The sequence below is a fragment of the Plecotus auritus genome, assembly GCF_963455305.1.
Source record: "Plecotus auritus genome assembly, chromosome: 5".
Taxonomy (NCBI): domain Eukaryota; kingdom Metazoa; phylum Chordata; class Mammalia; order Chiroptera; family Vespertilionidae; genus Plecotus; species Plecotus auritus.
Window position 1 is genome coordinate 103,488,996 of NC_137776.1, and position 19,755 is coordinate 103,508,750.

At 41.6% G+C, this 19,755-nt stretch overlaps 1 protein-coding gene across 2 annotated transcripts in view; it reads right to left on the reverse strand.

Annotated features, from left to right (window-relative positions):
- The window catches only part of IARS1 (isoleucyl-tRNA synthetase 1), a 109,719-nt gene that overhangs the window by 48,500 nt on the left and 41,464 nt on the right, over positions 1-19,755 (reverse strand). For both annotated transcript variants that reach the window (XM_080670826.1, XM_080670827.1), the window contains exons 8-14: positions 16,090-16,177; positions 15,728-15,788; positions 12,332-12,427; positions 6,386-6,508; positions 5,769-5,860; positions 3,863-3,961; positions 1,817-1,943 (exon numbers count right to left, since the gene is read on the reverse strand). In XM_080670826.1, the coding sequence (XP_080526952.1) occupies positions 1,817-1,943; positions 3,863-3,961; positions 5,769-5,860; positions 6,386-6,508; positions 12,332-12,427; positions 15,728-15,788; positions 16,090-16,177 (686 nt within the window). The remainder of the gene's footprint in view (positions 1-1,816; positions 1,944-3,862; positions 3,962-5,768; positions 5,861-6,385; positions 6,509-12,331; positions 12,428-15,727; positions 15,789-16,089; positions 16,178-19,755) is intronic.

A 19,755-nucleotide genomic window follows, 5' to 3' on the forward strand; every position in this document is an offset into this window, starting at 1 on the left:
ATGTTTAGTTTTAGAGACCACTGATCTTCAGGACAGTTACCACCAACATGGCTAACCCTCAGAAAAGACAGGTCACCGTCTGAAGAAGCGAGATTTCCCTTCCTTGCTACTGACCCCATATCAGAGGAGGCTCTACATAGAGATTTTAAACATTCACGGCCATCATCTCAACAAGCATTTTTTTTTTAAAGGGGAGGCCTAGATTTAAATATATATTTTTTATTGATATTGTACAGAGAGGAAGGGAGGGGGATAGAAAGCTAGAAACAGCGATGAGAAACATCGATCAGCTGCCTCCTACACACCTCCCACTGGGGATGTGCCCGCAACCAAGGTACGTGCCCTTGACCGGAATCGAACCCAGGACCCTTCAGTCCGCAAGCCGACGTTCTATCCACTGAGCCAAACCGGTTTTGGCACAACAAGCATTTTTTGAGGGTTTACTGTGTCCAAATCTCTGCAAAAATGACCAGCAGACTTGAAATGCCTAGACCAGTGGTCAGCAAACTCATTAGTCAACAGAGCCAAATATCAACAGTACAACGTTTGAAATTTCTTTTGAGAGCCAAATTTTTTAAACTTAAACTTCTTCTAATGCCACTTCTTTAAAATAGACTCGCCCAGGCCATGGTATTTTTTTTAAAAAATATATTTTATTGATTTTTTACAGAGAGGAAGGGAGAGGGATAGAGAGTTAGAAACATCGATGAGAGAGAAACATCGATCAGCTGCCTCCTGCACACTCCCTACTAGGTATGTGCCTGCAACCACAGTACATGCCCTTGACCGGAATCGAACCTGGGACCCTTGAGTCCGCAGGCCGACGCTCTATCCACTGAGCCAAACTGGTTAGGGCCAGGCCATGGTATTTTGTGGAAGAGCCACACTCAAGGGGCCAAAGAGCCGCATGTGGCTCGCGAGCTGCGGTTTGCCGACCACGAGCCTAGACTGTTCTCTAAGGCATCGTAGTTTCTTCCTGGCACTTGAATTTGACTCTTTAAAGCTGGAATCTTCTGAAGTGAACGCTAGAAGTAAATTACTGTGCTGAGTCAAAAATAGTCCTATTGCAAGAGGTTAGAATTATGTCTGGGTAAGGAGGCTGAGATGGGCCCTCCGAGGCACTCCCAAAGGAAGCCATCTGACAGGGGCTGCTGGGGCTTCTCCGCTACCTGGAAGCACCCTGGTCTCTTTCCCCGCCCATCCTGACTGGTCCTGAAAGCCTTGACTCAGCCACACTGGAAATTTACTGAGGTCCCTGGACTGCTGTGGTTCATGACGGCTCTAATGCTCTCAGCTTTCAGTGATGGACAGAAAGCCCCATCAAGGGAATACATCTAAAGTCCTACATATAACATTTACATAGACCTACACCCATATACAATAACTTGGTTTTGTAGGTTAAAGGTCTGCAATGCTTGGGTAATTTTTTTTCAGTCTTCCTTTTCCATCACTATACGTTGGGCTTAACATGCTATGACTTAGTGCAGAGGTTCTGTTCATAAATAACTCACAAGAAGAAATAGAGATATGAGCAACACAAACAATTTAATGTGTGGCTTCCCTGAGAAAAATGCAAATTACATTCACTTTTACACAAAGGGAAATTGTTAAAAACTGCATTAGAATCAAAATAAAGTTAAAGCTCTAAAAACATTCTTATTTACGTCATTATTATAGGAAGAAATGAGAAAAAGATGAAATAAGGGGCAAAAAAGGAAAAGGAGGAAGCCATATTCTTTTACCCCATATTCAGATGGAACGAATGCATAAAGGGACTCAATAAAAAATCAACACATGAAAACACCACCAGCCTCACCTCCTCGAAGTCCTCGCTGACCCACAGTGGGATGGGGGTGCCCCAGTATCTGTTTCTGGAAATTGCCCAGTCACGCGCATCTTTCAGCCAATTTCCAAACCGCTTTTCTCTCACAAACTCCGGGACCCTGGATGAGCAGGTCAGATACCAGATCACCTGAGAACATTACTGAGTAAATCTGTGAAGGACACCTGCATAGGCCTTGGCATAGGCTTTGTGGACCAGACACCCTGGAAATGCTGAGCTCCCTCCTGAGAGGTGGTTTTCCACATGGGCAGCATCTGCTATGAATTCATCCCAGTGAAGATGCTCTTTAGTGGGAAATATCACCGCACCCAGGCCTCCCTACCCTGGTTTCCCTTGGGGGACGGCCACAGTCCTCTGAACAGTCACCACGTGCTGGCTAGCCTGGCCCCGCTCCTATTTAGTTTCTGGGTCATCTACACAACAGCACTTTAATTGTAACTCACTGGCGTGGGCTCCCAATCACCTAAATGACAGTGGTCGGCAAACTCATTAGTCAACAGAGCCAAATATCAACAGTACGATTGAAATTTCTTTTGAGAGCCAAATTTTTTAAACTTAAACTTCTTCTAATGCCACTTCTTCAAAATAGACTCGCCCAGGCTGTGGTATTTTGTGGAAGAGCCACACTCAAGGGGCCAAAGAGCTGCACGTGGCTCGCGAGCTGCAGTTTGCCGACCACGGACCTAGAAAATAAGAGTCCGAACAGGTAGGGTATTGGTAGCTGGATGGTAGATGCCTCCCCAGGCTCACCGGCACATTGTACATTAGGCTCCAGCAATGAGGCAAGTTCCTTAAATGCGTTTCTCACCTCAATGCCTTCGCTAGTACTAGCCCTCCTCTGTGATAACCTTCACCTGGCAGAACTTAGATCAGCAACTCCTCCCCCCAATTTTTCTTGTCTCAGATTGATAAATGGCACCTATCCTTTGAGGTTCAGCTTTGCAGAAAAACTTAACAAGTTTAAGACCAACTTAGGGTCCCCTAGTCCTGTATCATAAATGGCAGTTTATCGGCCAGCACCTCCCACAGGACTACGAATATTCCATACCCAGCACATTACACATTAGGAGAACTAGAACGTTCTAGGTATAAAAATGAAAGAACAGCTTTTACTTGAGAAATCAGAGTCACTTTGCTGGAAAAAAATAGAGAGCTATAGCCACTTCCTTTTACTGCCCTGAGATGCTCCCATTCTTCCAAAATCAAATGCAGTCTTTAAGTTCTTATTGGGAGTAAAAATAGTGATTATCTTCTAAACTCTCAGTGAAAAACATACTTTTGCAATACATAGATCCAGTCTTACTTCATTCTTGTAACAAGTCGAGTAACACTTCTTTACAATCAGATATTAGCTAAGAGTTTTTGTCCCCTCAGTGCAGCCAGCCTGAACAAGACCATCACAGTCTGGGAACTCAACAACTATCAATAGTAGTACAGCTAATCCTTGAACATGTGTGTGAACTACAAGAGTCCAATTATATGCCAATTTTCTCAAGTGACCCACGCAGTTCAAACCTGGGTTGTTTAGGGTAAATGCCAAGGCTGGGAAATCACAGATGTGGAGAGCCGACTGTTATACATGGATTTTTGACTAGGTAGAGATTCGTGCCTCTAACTCCACTGTTTTCTAAGGGCCAACTGTCATCATAAATGGCTTTTGTGGATATATCCAAAAACAAATGTTTACCCTGAAAATGACTATTATTTAAGGCTAATTAACACTGAGAGTACAGCCAGATGTTTTTCAGTCATCCAATTCTGTAAAATGAACAAACAGCAGTTTCTCATTTCCATTTGGCTTTTTTAAAAAAGGTAAAAATACTCTATATGCCTTATAATAAAAAAATGGTACTTTGTTATATCTTAAATTGTTTTGTGTTCCTAAAAAGAAATAAAAATAGATGTTACTACAATATATAACAAATGATGGCTATTAAAATTATTATGATTTGGGGGAGTGTAAACCAATACTAACTATATGACAAAGAACATTCTGAAGATAAGTATCTTACTGCTCACCAGTAACACAGGTCATTGTTCCTCATTAGCTGGTCCACCATGTGCTCAACCCGCACAAACCAGCTGGGCACCGCTTTGTAAATGAGGGGAGTATCTGACCTAGGAAAGCAGAAATGGAGGTGCGGCTGGTCAGAAGGTGTGCAGGCACCCAGGACAACCACCTTTAGTATCTCACTGATGTCACCACCACCTACTTGGCCTTCTGCAAAACTAATGTCTACATCCTCAGTATTGGTCACCACCCTCCACAAAACCCAGAAAGGCAAGCTAGTAAAAGAATACAAGAAAAATATATAGTTCTCCTGGTTTGGGACAGCTGTCCAGAAAAGATATCATATTCATCCAGTTTGTGTGGCTCAGTGGGTGAGCATCAATCCATGTACTAAGAGGTTACGAATTCAATTCCTGGTTTTGGGCTTGATCCCCAGTGGAGCCTAGAGGAGCAGCTGATCCGATGTTTCTCTCATCAATGTCTCTCTCTCTCTCTCTCTCTCTCTCTCCTTTCCTCTCTCAAATTTATAAAAACATTAAAAAACAGATATCACACTCAGCAAAAATGAGGACTGAGAACATTAACATACCACGGAAGATTCCATTTCACCCAAATCTTTATAATCTTGTATTAAAACTTATTATCACATACATCTCACTTGATTCCGTTAGAAAATTTTAGAGATGTTTCTCACCCTAAACAAATGTGACCCCCACCACAAAATTTATTTGTCCCTGTAGGATGATAGAAAATATGCACATGTCTTTGCCCCTGGATCCTGGCACAGAGCTCCTGAAACCCTTCTAATTTCCTGGGTGACAGGAGTGTCTTTTGTTCTAATGAGGTGGTTCTGTGTGGGCCCCTGGATGGGGGTTGGTCACTGGAAAGACGAAGCCATGATAGCTTGAAATTCCAGCCCTGTCTCCATCCTGCTGAGGAGGAGAAGGGCTGACAACAGAGCTAATGGTTGATCATGCCTTTGTGGTGAAGCCTAAAATCTTACAGTACAGGGGTTGAGCGGTTTCCAGGTTGATGAATGCATCCATGGGAGGGTGACACACCTCAACTCCATGTGACACATGCTAATGCCCACAGGACCCTCCCAGACCTCTCCATAAGGCTGTTCACCTGCATCCTTCAATAAATGTGTTTCCTGGAATTCTGAGCCTGACTAGCAAATGAATTGAACCGACCCATAGAGGGGACAGAGGGAACCTCTGAACTGAAGCCGATCTATCTATCAGGGATTAATCCTTGGGACCTGATGATACCTCTAGGTAGATGGTGTCGAATTGAATTAAACTGTAGGACACCCAGCTAGTGTCACAGAGAATTGATTGGTGTGGGGAAAAACATCTACAATACTGGGGACTGAAAAATGTCAGAAGTGAAGTGTTTTATGTAAGTTGTAAAGAAGATCACAGGATAAAGAAACAAGTAGGGCCCGGTCAGCATGGCTCAGTGGTTGAGTGTTGACCTATGAACCAGGAGATCACGGTTTGATTCCTGCTCAGGGCACATGCCGGGTTGCGGGCTCGATCCCCAGTGTGTGGTGTGCAGAAGGCAGCTGATCAATGATTCTTTCTCATCATCAATGTTTCTATCTCTCTCTCCCTCTTCCTTCCTCTCTGAAATAAATAAAAATATATTTTAAAAACAAACAAAAAAACCCCAAGAAACAAAATAGGGAAGAACTAGTTTTTTTCTTTACAGTCTGTGTCTGTATTTCTAACACAACTCCTGAGAAAAGAAATAATTGTATGCATTCATAACATTCTCCTTGGAGCAAGAAGGTAGTATCCAAACACAAGCTCTAAGAATACAAATGAGATGGAAACCACCAACTGATGGAGTGGCACAAAAATAAGTGTACGCACAAATCGAAAGCTCTGGCTAAAACAGTCCCCTCCTCACCTCCAGCAGAAAGGGTAGCTATGAGTGAAGGTGCTGGCAACAAGAAGTCGGCCTTGTTCCTTCAGCATCCTGATGATATTTTTGTCAGCATCCTGTTAAAAAATTAAAATGTAGCTACTGAAATATCCTCCAGTATTTAGTAACATAATATAATTGAGTATTTATTACTAAAATCTGGTATTTGGATACCTTTACTATGAGTAAAAGGCACAAATAACAAATGTATTATAAATGATGCATCTGTATTTTAGCCACCGTGTAACTGCACGCACTTTTAAAATACGTGCCATATCATTAAGGTAGTGCAGTTTTCAATCAGCAATGACTACCCCAAGGTCACAACATTGCTACATGAGTCACCAGTCAGAGTCCATTTTTCCCAACTCCTTGAAACTACAGCCTGCTTCCTCTGAAGATACTAGACCCTAGAATGCAGCTGATAATAACTGTCTACCTTTACTGATTTTATGTGCTGAAGCCAAACAAAACAGAAGCAGCTTCCTAAAAAAAAAAAAAAAAAAAAAAAAAATCCCAGATGTGGAAGCTTTTTGATAAAAACTGATGAATAAAAACAGCCGGATGAAACCGACACCTTTCTATGCCTTACAGTCACAGACCTTCACATACTGTCCCATGAAATCTGTCACTTCCGCTGTGAAACAGCCTGAAGCATCCACAGGGCACACAGGGACAGAATCTTTCTGAATGATGCTGAAGTCCATACAGACCCGATAGTCATCCTGGGGGGAAAGGGGATAAGAATAAAACAGTTCAAGTATATGAGGAGGCAGTGCAGTTTTCAATCAGCAATGACTCCCCCAAGGTCACCAAGTTGCTTCATGAGTCACCAGTCAGAGCCCAGTATGAGAAGGGAGGTGTACAGGAATAATTTTCTGTATTCTGATACAAACCTCTCATCACTGTAATTATCTCCCAACTAAAGTTAATTCAAAGACTGCACAGAGAATAACAGAGCATCATAGTTGTAGAGGATTATCATCTCGCCTCATCTAACCAGCCATTATTTCACAGACCCCTAAATATATGAGAGTATCTATCACTAAGTGAGAAGATGACATACAAGTATATTAAAACAAATTAGATTTATAACACCAACATGTATGCACATACAAGTATCACCAAAACAGAAGCACATACAGGTGTAAGGCATGACCTATTCAGTCCTGCATGATACTTGATATGCATATGGATTTGCACCCTGTTGAGGGGCAACTGAGAGGTTGCAACACTGAGTATCGCTCACCTAGATTACCCACAATGCTTCAGGAATACATTTTGAGCAGTGAGAATTACAGCAAACTTCTATATAATGCTGGGTCACACAGTGCTCTGACATTTTACTACTTAGCTCATTTAAGTTTCACCTCTGTGAAGAGGACTGACTGGCGCAGTTTAACCAGATGTTCCCCTTGCAAAAACCAGCAACTATCTCCACTCAACAGAGGAGGAAGCTGTGGCAATGCTCCCATTCAAAACCAAACAGCCTGGCTCCAGAGTCCAAAGTCTTTATTGTGCTTTGTTGCCCAAATCTAAAAGAGATTGTCTTAGGGTTAGATGGAGAAACCATACTGTTTGAATCCAAAACAAGATGGAAAGCCAGCGTGTTCCCACCTGGCCCTGTGTTCTGAGGGTTCCCTAGTGATGAAACATGTGGGTACCTGCCCATAAAGGGAAGACCTGAAGCCCGGCAATTTGAAATATTTAACATCTACTTTGAGTAGCGAAGAGCACCATTCCCGAGTGGAGCCACAAAGACAGGTCATGGTCATGCAGAAGTATGACTCTGCAGAAGTCACACAGTTTATCACCTGGCAAAATGCCACAAGGGAGGGCTCTCAGAAAATCTCTACCAAAAGGGGTTTAGAGGCTGCAGTTCAGAGATCTGATAGTCTATAACATTAATCTGCCTGGCATTCAGGGCAGATATATAAGGCACAGTATTACTACAGTAAATAACAAACAGTCATATGTACAGTTAATGTAGATTATTATATTAATATCAGGTGTACACTCAGTGATGAGACATGACATAACTAAGACCTGATAAATCTCCCACCCATCTGACACCATACACAGTTATTCAAGTATTGTGGACTACATATTCCCTATGCTGTACATTGCACGCCCAGGACTATTCTGTAATGACCAATTTGTACATTATTTAAAAAATATATTTTTATTGATTTCAGAGAGGAAGGGAGAGGGAGAGATAGAAACATCGATGAGAGAAACATATCGATCAGCTGCCTCCTGCACGCCCAACACAGGATCAAGCTTGCAATTTGGGCTATGCCCTGACCAGGAATCGAACCTGGGACCTCTTGGTCCATGGGATGATGCTCAATCCACTGAGCCACTGCAGCCGGGCCAATTTGTACTTAATCCTTTCACCTTTTCCACCCATTCCCCCAACCTTCTCCCATCTGGCAACCAACAAAATGTTCTCTGTATTTATGAGACTGTTTCTGTTCTGCCTGTTGGGTTTTTTAGATTCAATTGTTGATATGGATTTATTGCCATTTTATTGTTCATAGTTTTTTATCTTTTATTTCCTTAATTTTCTTAAAGACCCTTTAACATTTCATGTAATACTGATTTTGGTGGTGATGAACTCCTTTAGCTTTTTCTTGTCTATTAAGCTCTTTTATCTATCCTTCAATTGTAAATGACAGCTTTGCTGGGTAGAGTAATCTTGGTTGTAGGTTCTTGCTATTCATGACTTTGAATATTTCTTGCCACTCTTTCTGGCCTGCCAAATTTCTGTAGAGAAATCAGATGACAGTTGTGTGGGAGCTCCCTTGTAGTTAACCAACTGCTTTTCTCTTGCTGGTTTTCAGATTCTGTCTTTGACCTTTCGTGTTTTAATTATGATGTATCTTGGTGAGGGCCTCTTGTGTTCATCTTGTCTGAGACTGCACTTCCTGGACTTGTATGTGTATTTCCTTCACCAGATTAGGGAAGTTTCCTGTCATTTTTTTTTTAAATAAGTTTTCAATTTGTTGCTCTCTCTCTTCTTCCGGCACCCCAATGAAGCGAACATTTGATACACTTGAAGTTGTCCCACTCTCCTTACACTATCTTCATAATTTTGCATTTTTTTCTTTTTGCTGTTCTGATTGGGAGTTTTTTGCTTCCTTCTATTCCAAATCACTGATTTGATTCTGGGCTTCATCTACTTTACTTTTGATCCCATTACTTATTCTTTTTTTAAAAATATATTTTTATTTTTTCATTTGTTTCAGAGAGGGAGAGGGAGAGAGAGATAGAAACATCAATGATGAGAGAGAATCACTGATCAGCTGCCTCCTGCACGCTAACTGTGGATGGAGCCCACAACCCGGGCATGCGCCCCTGACTGGAATCGAACCCGGGACCCTTCAGTCCACAGGCCAACGCTCTATCCATTGAGCCAAACTGGTTAGGGCATGTTACTTATTCTTCATTTCAGTTGGTGTTGTCTTCTGACTGGTCCTTTTTTATGCTGATGAGGTTCTTACTAAGTTCACGAAATATCCTTATAGCCAGTGTTAGAACTCTGCATCTAGATTGCTTGTCACTCCTTTGTCTACTACTTTTTCTGAAGTTTTGTTCTGATCTTTCCTTTGGGACATGTTTGTCTCCTCTTTTTGGCTGTCTCCCTGTGTTTGTTTTTATGTGTTAAACAGGGCTGCTATGTCTCTCAAGCTTGGCAGAGTGGCCTCATGTAGTAGGGGTTTTGCAGGATCCAGCAACACAGCTTCCCCCATCACCCAGGCTGGGCCCACGAGGTGTACCCTGCCCCTGCTGTGGGGATGTGCCACCATCCTCTTGTAGTTGAACCTTGATTGCTGTTGGCATGTCAATGGGAAGGATTTATCCCCAGGCTGATCAGCTGCAAAGACTGGCTGTGACCACAGACCAACAACCTCCAACTACTGCAGGATCAGCTGTGTAGGATACCACCCCAAAGAGCAGGACTTACTTCAGTGTGGCTCTGGTGTATGCTGAGTCTACCCCTTGAGTGTTGCTTGTGGAGGTGGTTGGGTGATGGTGCTTCGACATGGTCTGAAGGTGACCACTGGGTGTGCTGGCTCTGAGGCCTCCCAGGAGGTACAGGCTAAGGTCAGCCATTGCCTGTGTTCTACTTGGGACCACCCCGTATGAGGTATAAGGTTATCTGCAGTTGGCTGCTACTTGTGCTGGGCTTAGACATGCCCAGGTGAAGTTAAGCTGCTGGAAATCAAGGCTGACTACTGCTAGTGCTGGGGCTTGGGGCCACTTCGTGAAAGGTATGGGGCACACTGAAGTAAGATGCTGCTTGAGAAATCTTAGGAAATTCTTAAGCATGAGCCAACATAGGCTTTTGGTATGAATAAGCCACTGGAAACCACTTGGGTAGGCCTGGAAAATCACCAGGTCTGGGGAAACGGTGATAGCCAGGTTGATGGAGTCTCAGATATGATGCCTGCAAGGCTCTGTGCCGGGAAGGCTCATCAAAGGAGCACTGGCCTCCGCCAGCGCTTCTGTCTTGAAAAAAGCTGCCCCCACAGCTCTCACACTGATGCCAGGCCCATGTGTTTCTGCTGTCTTTTAAACTGCTGCCTCAGTGCTGGAGATCACAGAGAGTGAATCTGAGTAGGTCCACGCATGGGCCCTTTAAGAGTAATAGCTGGGGGTCTAGCTGCCTTAGTCTCCCTTAATTCCAGCTGGTTTTCAGAGCCAGAAGTTATGAGGACTGGCACTAGAACCCTAGGCTGTGAAGTCTGGTGAGTGGTTGAGAACTCCTCAAGGCAGGACCTCTGCAGATGAGATATCCTTCCGAATTTTTATCTGACACATGGGGAATGGGACCAGCTGGCCTGCAGCTCCACCCCTCCTACTATCTGGGTGTAGCTTCTACTCTAGTTGTAGGACTCCCATACAGCTAGACTTCAGGTGGTTCTGAAGTTTAGTTGTAATTTTGGTGTGATTGTGGCAGGAGATGAATAGAGCTCCCACCCATTTTGAATAGTGAACAGGTTGTAGGTGATTTAAAAAATCATTCATTTTATTGGGTTCAACATTGGCATGGTGGTTATAATAAAAATAAAACGTCTTGTGCTGGAGTGTATACCAAAGGTTGTGGGTTCAATTCCCAATCAGGATGTATGCAGGAGGCAATTGATCGGTTTTTCTCTTTCCCTTCCCCTCTCTCTAAAAAATCAATAAAAACATGTCTTTGGGTGAGGTTTAGAAAAAATAAATAAATAAAAATAGAAAAATAAAATTTCTTATCAATCAGAGATGTGTACAGAAGTATTTGTAGACAAAGACATGATATTCAGGATCTGCTCCAAAACTGTCTAAATTAAAAGCATGAGGGAAGGTGAGGGATTAAGATAGATAAAACAGAATTCCCAAAATGTTGATAATCTAGCTGGGTGATGTAAACATAAGGACTTATTATATTATCTTTACTTTTCTCACCCCATCACAGACAAAATAATCAAGCTGAGAGGAGTCTATAGGGCCCAGTGCGTGTGGCATTCGCAGCAGTGCGTACACTCTTCGAACGTCACAAACTATAGAAACATTCTCTATAGAAAGATTCCATTTAATCCTTCCAAGTCTCCAGACAGGCAGGTAGTAACACCCTGTTACAGTAAAGGAAAAGAAAATCTAGACAGGTCAACTAATTTATTGCAGAGCTTTGACTTAACATGAGGTCTGATTTGCTCTAAAACATGTGCCCTTAATCCCTATACTCTTTTATCCATATACAAATTACATTAAAAGAATTACATTTTGAAAAAAGAAAAAAAAAAGGAAAGAAAAAGAAGGAAAAGAAAAAGAAAAAGAAAAATTAAAGAAAAAAGGATTACATTTTCATAAAAATTACTTTGGGCAAAATTTAAAATTCAGCACACTCTCCCACCTTAAAAAGAGAGGTCAAATTATCCCTTCTGAACATGCAGCATTTAGCGAACAGCACAGCAGAGGTGATGGGAACCTTGATTTATCAAGTGACTGTGTGACTGCATTCCCTCATCAAAACTCAAAGAATTGCACATCATAAAGAGCAAAGTGTCGCCCTAGCCAGTTTGGCTCGGTTTGGCTCAAGTGGACAGAGCGTCGGCCTGCGGACTCAAGGGTCCCAGGTTCGATTCTGGTCAAGGGCATGTACCTTGGTTGCGGGCACATACCCAGTAGGGGGTGTGCAGGAGGCAGATGATTGATGTTTCTCTCTCATCAGTGTTTCTAACTCTCTATCCCTCTCCCTCTCTGTAAAAAAATCAATAAAATATATTTTTTAAAAAATAGAGCAAAGTGTCATGTAAATCAAATATGAATGAATCAAAACACAGCATGCCTTTGAAGACCAAATGTCCTTAGCCCACCATTTTCAGAAATCAGCTCAGGGTGAAAAGACATTGCAGATACAAGTTTTATAAGCTTGAAAAGATGTTGACTCCATGGCTTAACCAAGAGTGGTGAGCAACACAAAAAATGCACACACACAGGCAAACACACATACACAAGACATTTCTTTTTTATAACATTGGTAAGATATATATACTACTCACAGCACCAAAGTAAGGAGCTTGATGCACCACCCCAGTGCCTTCTTCCTCCCTCACGTAGCAGTCAACAAGCACTGTAAAAGCGCCATGCTCTTTCCACTGGAAAAGAAATGATGGCAGGATTAAAAGATGAAACAATATCATATCATAATATAATTTGATAACCATTTTTAGAGCCCGAAAAAACTTTTGACATGAAATTATTTTCAGCGATGGAAATGACAATAATTCAGACTGGAAAGAAACATGCTAATTCTATACATCACGTCATGAATAATGCATCCCTAATAAATGAAATAATTATCTGAAGTGGCAGGAAAAAATATCCAACTTTTTAGTGCAAAAACTGGGGCTTTTCATTATTTCTCCTGGACTGAATCCCTCCCCCCACAGCATGCTGTTTATCATAGTCTCAGAAAACATACTCCTCAAATTATTCCCTTCCTGGTACATAGTTAACCCTTGAACAATGGAGGGCTTAGGGGCACCGATCCCCATACAGTGGAAACTTGAGTGTAACTTTTGACGCTAAAGTTGGCCCTTCCCATCCTTGAATTCAACCAACCATAAATTGAAAACTGTTATCTATACATGGTTGGTTAAATAAAATCCATGTATAAGTGAACCGGGGCCTTATTGAAGAGTCAAGTGTATTTTCAATCACTGCATCCACTTTGCTTCTCTTTCTCCTTCCAGTCCAGCTCAAGTGATTCAGCAGTAAAAGGCAAACCTTGAAAGAAATGGGGGGAGGGCTGAGAGCCACAAGTTCTATGTTCTATTTGCAGACATTGTAACCTCAGAGGGGAAATGTTTCCAATGTGACTTCATTTCTAACAACAATAAAACATGTGCCCTTAATCCCTATAGGTTAGTACATATAAAGCTACAGACTTACTTCTCCTACTTGCATCTCTTAATATTTCTTTTCTGATGCCCTTTGTTTTAGCCCAACTAAAACCCCTTTGTTTTCTTACCTTTCTGCGTTTGCAAAAAGTATGTTCAGAAATGATTTTCACAATTAAACCTACACTGTGAAAAATGTATTAGTATTTCCATGTTTTAAAAATATTCTGGTTGCATTTGCATTTCACGGTGAACCCAGAACAAAGTTGATGAAATGGTTTGCCTAAATCACACACCAGCAATGATAAAGCCGGGTCCTGAAACGAGGCCTTCTGGTTCAAAATACAGCACAAAGACCTCACAGCTCTTAAACTGTTGGCACTTGCTTAAAAATAAACATGACAAATAACTATAGATTTTCAACTGCTGTAACCTGAATCACCTGGAAATGTTTATGGTGTGGTGTGACAGGTACTGAGAGGTGTGTCTTCAATGATTTAAACATGGAGAGAACATGTTTGTCCTCAGAATCAGATGTAGGAATAGGAAACACAAAGGTATCTTGCTACTTATAACTGTATACCAAGAAACCCCACAATGCATTCCCATCTCTCCGGGTGCAGCTCTGGATCAAGCCCTGCTGCGGCTGGCCAGCAGTCAGCACAGAGCACTAGAGTGCTGCCCCCACATACTCTCACAGCTCCCAATTAATATTTCAGAGCATGTGTATTTTAGATATACATCAGATGATTTTGTCCTAAGTCAAGGAATTTGTAGTTTTGTCTAAAATTCACAGAAGGTCCCAGAAATTTCAGGAAGCTAACTGAATGAATGGGATAGATCTTATTTATCATCTATGTAATGAGTGCATATTTCACTGACTTAACCCAAAGCTCCTATCTAGAGTGTCCATGTGCATTTTCTGAGAGGGCTCAGCTTTCCACAGGCTCTCAATAGGGCCTGTAGTTCAGAAAGTTGACAAGTCATTGACCTAGTGGCAGATTTTTAAGACAAACAAAAACACACGAAATATGTTAAGATACATGAGAAAAGAATGCAATAATGGCATTATTCCGAGGAAGACAACTAAGAGACACTTCAGAAAACACAGAGGGCATCCAATACAGGCCATTTCAGAAAGGTGAAGCAAATTTAAAAAGAAGGAGAATGTAATGAAAAGAAAGGCAGAAAGCGGGGGGGGGGGGGGGGGGAAGGGGCAGTTTGAGGCAAAAGATAGGTTAGGGGATGTGACTAGGAAGCAGGTCTGCCTCATGCCAAGTGGAGAGCACCTGGTGAGGAATGTGTTGGCAAACAAAACGACTACAGGCTCACAGGAAGGGACCAGACCAGGCAAAGTGTAGGGATAACCACCAGCTGCAACATGTAATGAGGAAAAGGGCCCCTAGTTAGGAGACAAAAAACATGGGGAAGCACACAAGGAAAGAACATGTGAGCAATATTGTGGAAAGAGTCCACATGGCTGAGGTCATCTAACTAACCAAACTCAACCCCTAAATTGAAAACAGAGATAAGCAAATGTTTTATCCTGGGCTGCAATGCAAGTTTTTTTATGGCTAATGCTATGCCAAGATGAATATATTTCTTACATAATATACAAAGCTAGGTCAGTTCTGAGGGTGTTGCTCATCATTTTATTCTAAGACAAGCATGTCAAATCATTTATTGGATGACCAGTAGCCAGTGGGCCGCATGCCTCGTTTAAATAAAAGACATGCTTGCTCTAAGACCTATGAATAAGTATCAATTCCTGCTGACCCTGTTGTTTTGTTGGTGGTTAGGTTTGCAACTATAGCTGCAAATTCTCTGTTGTCAGAAAATGAAAACCACATAAAACAGCTTTATGAGCCCTAACCAGTTTGGCTCAGTGGATAGAGCGTCAGCCTGTGGACTGAAAGGTCCCAGGTTTGATTCCGGTCAAGGGCATGTACCTTGGTTGCGGGCACATCCCCAGTGGGAGGTGTGCAGGAGGCAGCTGATAGATGTTTCTAACTCTCTATCCCTCTCCCTTCCTCTCGGTAAAAAATCAATAAAATGTATTAAAAACAAAACAAACAAACAAACAAAAAAACAGCTTTATGATTCCTAAGAGAACTAAGTTCCTAATTGTGTGAGGTTTGCTGTGGTGCCTAGATTTAAAGGACTCACCTAATCCATTTATTGGAAATAAATTGTTTACTTTTACACACAGTTTTATTCTGAGCACTATCCTAAATTTGTAAAATAGCCAGAAACAATCCCTCATATTCCTTGGCAATATGCAGACCATAAACAATAAATATATACACAATGAATCTTATGAAATGTGACTTCTTACGCAATTTGAGAAAAGTCTTTTTAAAATTATTAGTACACGAAGGCAATACAAACAAAATTGAATCCTGTTAACACTAAAGTAGACTTTGCTTCAGGCACATTCATGGAAACAGCAGAACAATCAGGCCATGTGAAGCCCACACCGGCTACCATTACATTGGTCCAGTGATCAATACTACAGAGGGTGGTGGAGAGCACTGTGGTAGAGCTCCCTAAGCTCACCTTCACAAAATAGTCAAACAGGGGCCTGTATTTCTTGCCTTGGAGAGAGGAACCTGGAAATCTAGGGAAAAAAGGAGGAACGCAAACTCACAATTAGATTCAAATTATCAATGAAATTAGGTTGCACCCACATGAAGTCACCACTGCCTTCTAGTTTACTTGTTCCTTAGTCATTAATGCTGGCACAGGTTGCTAAACATACTAGTACTTAAAATAGTACTTATGTACTTAGTATTTAAAATGGTAATATACTTAAAGCTAAACTTGAATAATATAACTTTTGGGTAATAAAGTGTCTTTTTTTTTTTTTTTTTTTTATAACTAAAGACACACACGCATAAATCAGTGATTTGTATATTTACCTTTCAAGGATCTCATAGTCACTGTCCAATTTGTAGAGGGCCGGTAATCTGGCTTCCATTAAAATGAATGATTTTCCTCTGACAACATCTACAAGAGCAACAGAAAAAGAGGACTTCAGTGACAGCCAGATTGTGGCTTACTCTAAAGGCTCACCTCAGCTCTACCGCAGGCCACCCGGGCCAGCGTGCCCAGCACTCAGAGCAGCACTGCCAATAGGGCTAGGACACACTGCCTTCTACATACATGACAAAGCATAAAAAGCAGCAGGCAGCTCAATTGTCGTTAATTGCACCTCTATCCATTTAAAGTGAATTAATCTTTATTTTCTCCTACCAAAGTTAATATATGTGAATGATTCAAAGTCCTAACATTAACAAACTGAGAAGCTCACAAATACAAGTCCCCATAATCATATCTATCCTCAGGCACTATCATTTGAGTGCCTATTCCTCCAGGGACTTTCCTATGCATATAGTAATGTATATATAGTGTGAATGGGTATTTTTTTAAAATATCCTCATCCAAGGATATGTTAATTGATTTTAGAGAGAGAGAGTAATGGAGAGAAACATTTATGTGAGAAACATCTATTGGTTGCCTCCCGCTTGTCCCTCCTACTGGGGATTGAACCCAAAATCTAGGGATGTGCCCTGACCAGGAATGGAACCCAAATCTACTGGTGTACAGGATGAAACTCCAGCCAACTGATCAACCCAGCCAGGCTGAATGAAAATATTTTTTTAAATTGTGGGATAAGACTAATATAGTTTTACATTTGTGTTCACATAATACATTGTGAACATCTCAGATATTAGCATACATATCTTTCTTACTCTTTAAGATAGCTCAATAGTACTTCATTTTACTGGAGTACAAGTTATTTTTACCACATCAACTAATAAGAGACTAGAAGTTGATTTCAAATCATTGCTACTATGAACATTGAGGAAATAGTATCCTGTTCACACCTTTGCACCCTTATTGAAAATGAATTATATAACCCGAGAAATAGAAAAGCTGAACAATTACGTAAACATTTAAAATCTGATACTGGCAAATTGCCTTACAAAAACTTAGGCTAACTTAAACTCCCATCTATGAAGTATGACATATCCAAGAATTTTACTAGAGCCGTGGTCGGCAAACTGCGGCTCGCGAGCCACATGCGGCTCTTTGGCCCCTTGAGTGTGGCTCTTCCACAAAATACCATGGCCTGGGCGAGTCTATTTTGAAGAAGTGGCGTTAGAAGTTTAAAAAATTTGGCTCTCAAAAGAAATTTCAATTGTCGTACTGTTGATATTTGACTCTGTTGACTAATGAGTTTGCCAACTATGTTATATACTAGAGCATATAACATACATACAGTACAGTTCACTGTAAGAAAAATGAGAATCTATGAATCATTGTGAAGGCCCCTGCAATTCATTAAAAACTGCTATAATTAGCCCCCAGTGGTCGGCAAACCGCGACTCGCGAGCCACATGCGGCACTTTGGCCCCTTGAGTGTTCTAACGCCACTTCTTCAAAATAGACTCGCCCCAGGCCGAAAACTGACTTCTGCGCATGGGCCACGAAGTTTCAATCGCAATGTACTTGTGTGCCCACACATGGTACGTTGTGGAAGAGCCATACTTAAGGGGCCAAAGAGCCGCATGTGGCTCGCGAGCCGCGGTTTGCCTACCACTGCCCTAGCCGGTTTGGCTCAGAGGATAGAGCATCAGCCTGCAGACTGAAGAGTCCTGGTTTGATTCTGGTCAAGGGCATAACCCCGGGGGTGTGGGCTTGATCCAGTGTGGGACGTGCAGAAAACAACCAATCAATGATTCTCATCATCGATGTTTCTATCTCTCTCTTCCTCTCTCTAAAACCAATAATATATGTATATTCAAAAACTGCTGTAATTAATTCTGATACTCACCAACTCTGATATCACAGGAATTTCAATATAAGTGGAGTATACATTTCTGAAAAAAACTCAGGACACATGTTCTACCAAGTACAAGAGGCGTATAAAGGCAGAGGAGTGACATGATTGAACTCTCGGCCAGATGGCCCCTAAGGTTGTCAGGCTCACTACAGAATGGCCATTATCACAGGCGACACCGGAGAAGCATCTCCTTACACCTGAGCCAGGCTCTGCACGAAAAACAGCTCTTTTCCAGCAGGTATCCTAGGAAACAACACTAGGTCCTATCCACTCCCAAGGCACAGCTAAATAATAATAAAAAACTACCTGTTTTCTGACCAACAACCTCTCCCATTCCTTTATCAAAATACTGCTCTTGCCAGCAAAAGCTATTTAAAAAAATTTTTATTGTTATTAGTGATGATCCCTTTCCTCCTCACTGCTCCCAACTCAACACCACACCACCCTCCTGTCTGTTGCCATAGGTAATGCATATCTATATATATAAAAGGCTAATATGGAGTGACCCCTCGGAAGTTCAATTGCTCACTATGACGTGCGCCTACGACCAGGGGGGCAGTGCGGAATGAAGGAAGGCCCCAGCAGCTGGGGAAGGGAGGCCCCGGCTGACAGCCAGAAGGCCCCGATCAGCCCTGATCACCAGCCAAGCCTACAGACCCAAATAAGATCTTTGGTTAATCTCTCTCCGCCCCCTCTCCCCACTTCCCTAAGATTCATCAGTCTGTTCCATAACTATGGTTCTAATGTATTCATTAGTTTATTTTGTTCATTAGATTCCTTGTTCATTTATTTTGATTTTTAGATTCAATTTTCAAGAGATAAGTATTCATTACCATTATTCATGTTTTTTTATTTTTTCCCCCTTCTTTTTCCTCTTCTTAAAGAATACTCCAACATTTCATGTACCCGTGCTTCCCCCAAAATAAGACAGTGTCTTATATTAATTTTTGCTCCCAAAGATGCGCTAGGTCTTATTTTCAGGGGATGTCTTATTTTTCCATGAAGAAGAATACGGTACACATTTATTGTTAAATGAAAATAAAGGAAATTTATTACCTCTATACAGTACGGTAGTATGGTAGTTGTCAACACAAACCAGACAAACTGTGAATCCTACAGTATCAAGAATTTACTCATTTATTCAATGACAATCATGTCATCATCTTCTGGAACATCATCATAACAATCCAATTCCTGAATTTCCTGGTGAATTTCTTGTGACTCCCATTTCTTTCAGAATCAGTGGACCAAATCTCTGATGTTTAGCAATAGCACTGTCTTTAAATGAGTACTTCTTGTCAAGGTAGCCTGCTCACAGTGCGTTTGCAATGCAACTGTCAGTGATTTTCTCCCATGAATTCTTCACCCAAGTCACAACTTCTTGCAGTTTAGGTTTCACAAAGTTTCCACGCTGATTTCTCTCCATTCTATTTTCAATGTAGTCATTAATTTCCATGCGCAAATTGTCTTTGAATGCCTTGTTTATTGCAATGTCAAGAGTCTGGAGATAGGCCGTCATTCCTACGGGAATCATTATCTGATCTATTTTTCTTTCGTGAAGAAATGCCTTCATGTCTTTAGCGCGGTGAGTGCTGGCTGCATCCCAGACTAGCAGACCTCTCTGGCTCCCTCGCATAACAAGCGGCAGCATTAAATTGACCCACTTCCTTATAACTGCTTGTGTGGCCCAGGCTTTTTCAGTTTCAGGAATAAAAACGCCCAAAACACGTTCAATCTT